The following is a 7,734-nucleotide window of genomic DNA, read 5'->3' as shown; positions in this document are numbered from 1 at the left end:
TTTCCGTTAGATTTAGTCGTTAAATACGCCAGATCTGAGTGCCCATGCGATTCCCAAGACAAAAGAAAGGGGCAAATCAGGGAGACATTTGTTGGGTAATAATGATTCTTTTGGCATTCTACTAGATTCGCTTCGTTTCAGTGGTAGCTGGAGAAAAACTTTTTTGTGGGATTCGAGAAGATGATCACGGAGTTGAAAGTTGGGGGAACTTTAATTCGTCTTTGGTTCCAAAGAGTTCTGGTTTTCTTGCCCTTGCTTCCACAGATTTTGTTACCTATGGCATCAGGGAGGCTGAACTAGTACTTGATTGTTGGTTCGTAAATGGTCCTTCACCTTTAGATTATGATCCTCCATTGCAGTTATGCAGTCCCGGATTATGCAGCCTTGCTACTTGTGGTGAAGGAAAATTGGCCTTCAACACCAGCATTCTCAATGAGCCAGATCTGACCAACTTGTGTGTTCGAAAAGATCTTAAGATTTGTGGTCCAATGGTGATCCAAATCTGAGGACCTGGAAACTCCAGACTCATTCTGAGGGAGAGTACTTAGCTCGGATCGGAGTGGGCCAACCCGTGAAAGAATTCTACCTGGTATCAGATATGGGTAGCCAAATCAACTAGCTCCAATGCCAGCCCTGCGATGCATGCTTTAACTAATCCGACCCGATCTTTGACCCATCTGGGTCTTCATCTTATAGTCCTTTATCCTGTGCATCGCAGGAGTACTTCCCTGGGCACAAACCAAAATTGCAACGCTGACCCGTGTACGTATGAAGCGCCGTAGGGAGATACCTCTAGTACTATGGGAGAATTCGCCACCGAAACGGTGTCGTTTGGAAGTTCGGGTTCGGTTGACAAAGTAGCCATTCGGTGTGGTCCAATGGTGATCCAAATCCTCCTCCATGTGTGGTCCAATGTCCTGGGATTGCCCAAGTGTTTCGGCTTTCAGAACTGAAGGATACCACCAATGGTTTCAAGGAGTTCAATGAGCTTGGTAGGGGGAACAATGGATTTGTCTACGAAGCTGTTCTTGCTGATGAACTTCCTAAATTGTCCCTTGAATAACGTTCCTTCTTGAACTTAACGCCTAAATCTAACGGAATGGCTTTGAATCTTAATTTTATACATTTCAGTGATCAAAACCAAACTTTTAATAGTTTAGTGATCAAAACTCGACGATTGCATAAATTTAGTGGCCATCCGGATAATTTGCTCTTTTAAGAATAGTAATCCTATCGCTTGTACTCTTGTTAAGTTTGTTGCATCTACACCTGGTTGAGCTACTCTCCTTTCAAAAGATTCTTTCTGGTTAGCTTGTAACAATAATGGCAAACTAGAAATGATATCTTAGTTTGCTCATATCATGTGTAAATGTGCTACATTTTTCAGACGTACTGGCTACAGATAATTTGAACAGTTAAATAGATGTTAGGTAAAAATTTTGCTACTTGTACTTTTCTTTCATGGCCTTGTTTGGATTGGGATTTTCTATCAGACAATTTTTATATTTTTTATTTTTCGTAAATAAATTTTTCAATCACTTTTTTATTTCACATACATCAAATCACTATAATATTTTTTTTTATAAAAAAATTTTAAAAATAGCAATCCAAACAGATATAGCTTTCAAAAGAACATAGGTTTTAAAAGAAAGAAATTTTGGATGATGTTTAAGCAAATCATTTCAGTGCTATGTGAGAAGCGTATGGTCAGAGTCTTCTATGTTGTCTTTTAAAAGTCAAACACCTTCTGAAATGGATTTGTAGTTAGGCGCTGTGAGAGAACTTCAGAGACTCTATGACCAGCTGGTTGAAAATGCTGATGCTTGCCAGCTTGATCGATATGCGGCCTACTAGTGTGTGTATATGTGTGTGTGTGTGTGAGATTTTGAGAGAGATTTCAAAAGTCAAAGAACACAATATTTCTTGGTGGTAGAATCAGTTGGCAGGCCCATTCGCATTTCTTCGAGAAAGAAATCGAGCAATCCCAGGCTATCAAATGACTTAAAGCGCTGTGGATGTTCATCATCAATCAACTCCTGAGGATGTGTATGACCCCACTATTGAAAGAGAACAACCCCAATGACAATCTTTTTGCATTCGCGTTCGTTAAAACTCGATGAAAACAAGGTTGTATTCTGCTGTTGCTCCATGCCTGCGAAAAAAAAAAAAGAAAAAGCTTGATTATCTAGATTTTTGTTTTAAAAATAAGGGCGCTTTCTAGAGGACAAAAAATATCGATTAATTAAAACATATAGAGGATAAAAAGAATAACTATATCAAAATTATTTTAAAAAACAAATATAAAAGTTCTTTTTTTTTTTTCGATTGTCATCTCTACTCCTATTCCTACTCCTACTCTATCTACGGAGAGGTTCAACTGAACCTATAGAGACCGATGGGGACAGAACCACCACCGGACTAGACGGGTACACTACGCATAGTGCACCCGTCTGGATTTGAAATAGAGCCACAAGAGTGGCATTTTTGGTGGGGGAGGCAAGGGGGGAGGCAAGGTTTGAACCCTTGCCTCCCACCCCACCAAAGCCTTAAGCGCTTGGTAGTGGCCACCAACCCAAGAGCTGCTGGTTATAAAGGTTTGAACCCTTGCCTCCCATCCCACCAAAGCCTTAAGGGTTTGGTGGTGGCCACCAGCCCAAGAGCTGCTGGTTATAAAAGTTCTTCTACTAGAGAACAATTGTCGTTACTACAATGAGGTCATTGATATACATGTTCACGTCACATGCGATCGCATACTTATTCTTGTTTTATTTTTCCTCTTTCTTGTGGTGTGCAACTGTTTTGTTTATTATAATAAGAACGGTTTTTCGCCTTGCATTTTTAATGTTTCTTCAATTTATTTAATTTTGCTCCCAACCCAAAAATATTCACCTTGTTTTAGACAATGAGCTAAAAATATTTTTCAGTTGGGGCAACCCAAAAAATCTCTCTAAGCAAATACTTCTAAATATAAGTTACTCAAATGATAGGTAAAAAATGTTGTGGGCCAAATAAAGTCAATTTGCAACTTAATAATGATGTTAGAATTGCTCCATAGTTGATTCTTTTCATTTATTTATTTTTTTCACCAAACTGGTATAACAGCCATGATGCTAAGAATTGTTTCACAATTCAGTGGGAGAACAAACTGTAATTCGAAACAGATTCAAAGCCAATTGTAAGCAATTTCTTTTCCTATTACGAGCATTTGCTCCTCCCGTATGACAAGTAGACTCTTGGCCCTTAAATTTACAAAGACACTTTCCGTGAGGTAAAATTTTACTTTAAACACTTTGCACGTTTAATACATGCAGGCTAATTTGGTTCAATTACTAACACTATCGATCTTTCAAGTAGTATAAATTCACATGAAACCCTTTACCATGGAATTGATGACAGGAAGTTTTTGCAACTTTGGGTTATCCATGAAATTGAACTGGACGGATTTCGCAGCGCTAGCTCGATGCATTTTTAGTGTATTGAGAAGACTATGATCTCATCTGCTCCCATCAAGGGTGTAGGATGTGGATTTATAGCATACGGCAAAAACTTGTGTAGGCCCGTGAAGAAATTGAACTAGACGGAATTTGCAGCGTAACTCGATGCTTAGTGTATTGAGAATACGATCTCGTTTGCTCCCGTCGAGGGCGTGGAATGTGGATTTAGACTTTAGAGCATATGACTCGAGAAAATTGATGGAAATTGTTCTTTGAGATTAGAAAATGACAAATAGAATAATAAGAAGTATTTTTTGACTTTAAATGTTTTTTTATGAATTAAATATTATATGGAGGACATTTTAGTCATTTGATTGGATCAAGGAAGGTCTGCGTAATTATTAAAATTTCAGGAGAGTTGAGTGAAATTATCCCTAAAATTTCTTCAAACCGGAGAAAAGTTAAAATGACATATTAAAGAGGTTTCAAAAGGACCTTTCAAAGAATCTTTCAATAGCAAGTAAAAAAAAAAAAAAGAATCTTCCAACAGCTAAATAAATATATCTACAAAATTTGGTACTGTAAATGATTTTTTCAAGAGCACGTTGAAGGATCCGGAGATGGTTCAGCAGTACGTAAACTTTCTCAAAACAAGACAAAAGGGCGCAGACACAGCAGCACCGTTTCCGTTTGATGGACCATTTGCACAAGACCTAATGAAATGGAGTATAATTCAAAAGGTGTCTCGGATAATACAAAAGACAGATTCCAAGAAGATAAGGAGAATTCAATCAGACCAATGAGAAAGAAGATAAACTGTCGGCAGCCAATAAAATAAAGATAAGACTGTGGACAACAAAAAGTTATTAGTATGTCAGCGGAGAAGAGCTGCAGGACGAGGGTCCGACCTCAATTTAGCCTCTTTCCCTGTATGCACTTCCCGGGGGATCAATTTAGCTTGACCACCAAATTAACAGTAAGGCCTAGCCACCGCTGGTATTTTCATGCTGCTAAGTTCTTTCCCATTAGACGATGAACACATTTTTAAGAGGGTTTTTATTATAATTTTAAAGTGTATTGCATTATTTCATCCACTCAAAACCGGCTTTCTCCGGTGCTCAGTGCATCATTTTGCTGTTTGTCTTTGTGCATCCCCACAGAACACAGTTGACCTCCTGGCATTGCTGCTGCTACCGTGGGCAGAAAAGTCTCATCACAATTGGCTTTTAACAAAAGGCCACCAAATCAGCAGATATTTTGAGGGCCCCCGAGTACAGTAATCTTGCTTAGTGATTAATATGTGTATCACGTGATTAAGTTGTATTTGTATTTGTCAGTTTAGATAATTTATGCTGAACTATGTCCAACTGAGATTGAAATGGAAAGAAAGAAAATATCTCATCAGATGCCTCAACCTCCAAATCCTTTTGATTGAACAGTAGATTACTTGCCAAATTTTATTTATTTGTATCCCTCCAATTTCTTTCTTTTCCCTTATTTATTTCTTCTAGGTACAAAACAGATAGCACACTAAAATAAACACTACTATTTCATAGATTAATCCTGGAGAAAGCTACTCCCCTAACATTTTCAAGAAAAAGTGGGCACAATAGGGGAGAAGAATAAACATCGACTTAAAAGAAGAAAAAGCTTTTCATCCATAAAAATCGATGCGTCTGGTGTTTTAGACGCCACAATAGGCCTTCAGTGGATTCGGAGTATTCCAATTATCATCTGTGCTCAAGAATCGGAGATAACCAAAATTGTCCAATGGCTCATATAATAAGGGGTGTTCATCATCAACCAGCTCTGTTGGTGTCTCTACCAATTTCTTGCAATAGGCGAACTGTGCAATCGAATGCCTTTCTTTTCCCTTCATAGTTACTCTATGAAATGGGGAATGCACTCTACCGTTGCTCCACGCCTGCATTTCAAAAATGTATACAATCAATGTATTAATATCCACTATACAAGTCAGCATTTACAAAAAAAAATACCGAAAGTTATGGCACAAATGCCATGCCAATATTCTAGATGATTAAGGTAGTAACATCTGTGAGGCCTTTTTCCTTTTCGTTTTAATTTGACCATAACACATCCAACTTAGATAATGTATGGCGAAGCCATTATTGAATCAAGTTTTCTAATTGAACCAAAGTTTTTTAACTTTGTTTTTTGCTTTTTACATAATGTTGTAGTATTTTAATAAAATAATTAAATTCTCAATTAAATTATTGAAATTTTCTGAAATTTATAGGTGTTTGAATGATTTTTCCTGAAGATTTATTATATGAAATTATGACTTTTCAATTACTTCGAGGTATTGTAACTTACAATTCAAATTTGGATTGAATGGGTATTGACCAAAGAATGTGAAATTATGATTTTTCAATTACAATAAGTTTTTTGTAACCTACAATATAAAATTGAATATGTTTTGAATGGCCAATAATTTCAGCATTTACTTAGTATTTTATTAGGAATATAGTTTATGTTTATCTAACTTTTCTTCACCTATATATATATATATATATATATGCATAGTTGAGATAGAAAAATTCTCCTACAACAGTTTATGTCTTTTGTGTCTAAATTCATTATTTTCTATATCATAGTTAGACAAGAAAAAAATAAGGCATTTATAAAGGTATACTCTCCTAGTTGTGTAGTCTAAAGAGAGTGTTAGTAAGTATGGCTGAAATGGTGTATCTTGGAAATGACAAGTTAGAAAACCTGCTGCACTAGAGTTGATTCTTTTATAGAGGCTTGAATCACTTTAAAGAGAAATAGAAATATCCGTGTCTCAACCCTCCACACTTGAGTATTAATATATTGTTATTGTCTAATCTTTCTTCTGCATATTTGTTTTCATTTTTGTTCCAGGTGAAAACACATAAAAATTGTCCCGGTATATTCATGACAAAGGGAAATGATTTGAAAAGGAAAATGGAATTTTAAAACATGGATTTTTAGAGGATTGCAATGTTGTAACTAATCAAGTTTAATATGATCCAGGCTTGCACATTTAATGACAAAAAAGAAAATATCTCACCGAGAATACATCTCCAGCCATGACTACTACGGAGGAAGGAGGAAAATCAATAGGAATCCAGCTTCCATTCTTCAACTGAACTTCTAAACCATCAGCTTCATTCTGTTGAAGTATGGTTATGAAGTTCTTGTCAGTATGAGGAGCAACGCCGACATTCACCTCATTCTGTTCGGGTACCCTGTACCTTATGAGTCTAACAGTATAAGTCACTGATCCCACATGAGATTCGTGGTACTTCTCCACACCATAGCTTTCAAACACAAATTTGCTCACCATTTTATCTAATTCTGCTACTTGATTTGCATAGCAATGAAACAGTTCGCTAGTCGTGGGAGGGCATATTCAAAAAAAAAAAAAAATATTAAAAAAAAAAGGTAAGCATTTAGGATATGAATAATGCATAGTAGCAATAAACTATAAGAAGAATTACATATTAATGGAAACAAGTTTACCAGAAATGGTTATTTTTGGAGGGCGACATCTGATTTGCGAACTTCTCGACTGCTTCAAGATTTGTTGCATCTTCAATGCTCAGGCTTTCGTAGAGGTGCACGTTGGGTCTTGGCCGAGCATAACCAATGAGGGGAGTTTGAGAAGTGTTTCGGACTTTAATCTCCAACGGGAGGTTAAACAAATCTTGCAGCTCAGAGAACATGGAATCACTAACCTCTGAAGGATACTTATCATGAACAGCTATGAAACAGCCATACTCTTCAAATGCCCGTGTGACAATGTTTCGCGCTTCAGTCCAAGAATCTTTTCCGGATCTTAGGATTTCCTCCGTTAAATTTATGACCGGAAGCCTGATATTTGAAGCGCATTCCATGGTTTTAGGCAGCCTCTTTCCTTATACGCACTTCCCGTAGCTCAATTTAGCCTGATCAATTAACAATAAGGGGTAGCCAATGCTGGTATTTGAAGAGCCAAGAGGTTAAACAATTCAGAATAATATGGCAAACTAGCTAAGTTCTTTTCCAATTACGTAGTATATTTATAGATGTAAATTCAAGTGAGCTAGGTCTCATTCTTTCTTCTTTCTTTTTCAAATTTCAACAAGGGAAGTGTACATTAATTAGTACTAATTACAGAGTACGTCAATAACACTAATCAACAAACCAACTACTCTGCTGCTAGAGTAACAGAGTAGTTGGCCGTCAAGAAAGTTTTATTTGATTGTAGGTTAAGGATCAAATTCTTGGTTTACATTCTAATATCCAAATTTTATTAGAAATATTTTGCTAGTGGGTG

The 7,734-nt window shown here is 36.7% G+C and overlaps 1 protein-coding gene across 1 annotated transcript; it reads right to left on the bottom strand.

The window, feature by feature from the left end:
• Positions 1 to 4,840: 4,840 nt before the first annotated feature.
• LOC113770666 (probable 2-oxoglutarate-dependent dioxygenase AOP1) lies at positions 4,841 to 7,462 on the bottom strand. The gene is made up of 3 exons (XM_027315197.1): positions 6,939 to 7,462; positions 6,487 to 6,808; positions 4,841 to 5,358 (listed from the first exon to the last, which is right to left on the bottom strand). The coding sequence occupies exons 1-3, from the start codon at positions 7,310 to 7,312 to the stop codon at positions 5,119 to 5,121; spliced, it is 936 nt and encodes a 311-aa protein (XP_027170998.1). The 5' UTR covers positions 7,313 to 7,462; the 3' UTR covers positions 4,841 to 5,118.
• Positions 7,463 to 7,734: the final 272 nt, after the last annotated feature.

Source organism: Coffea eugenioides, chromosome 5 (genome assembly GCF_003713205.1).
Source record: "Coffea eugenioides isolate CCC68of chromosome 5, Ceug_1.0, whole genome shotgun sequence".
Taxonomy (NCBI): Eukaryota; Viridiplantae; Streptophyta; class Magnoliopsida; order Gentianales; family Rubiaceae; genus Coffea; species Coffea eugenioides.
This window is presented reverse-complemented; position numbering and strand designations above follow the sequence as displayed.

What these genes read in the sequence shown, in the direction of transcription:
- LOC113770666 (XM_027315197.1), bottom strand. Translation starts at nt 7,312, where the DNA reads ATGGAATGCGCTTCAAATATCAGGCTTCCGGTCATAAATTTAACGGAG. An exon ending in TCCAAAAATAACCATTTCTG is followed by an intron (nt 6,809 to 6,938) that starts GTAAACTTGTTT and finishes TCCCACGACTAG; the next exon opens with CGAACTGTTTCATTGCTATG. An exon ending in TGGCTGGAGATGTATTCTCG is followed by an intron (nt 5,359 to 6,486) that starts GTGAGATATTTT and finishes TTTGAAATGCAG; the next exon opens with GCGTGGAGCAACGGTAGAGT.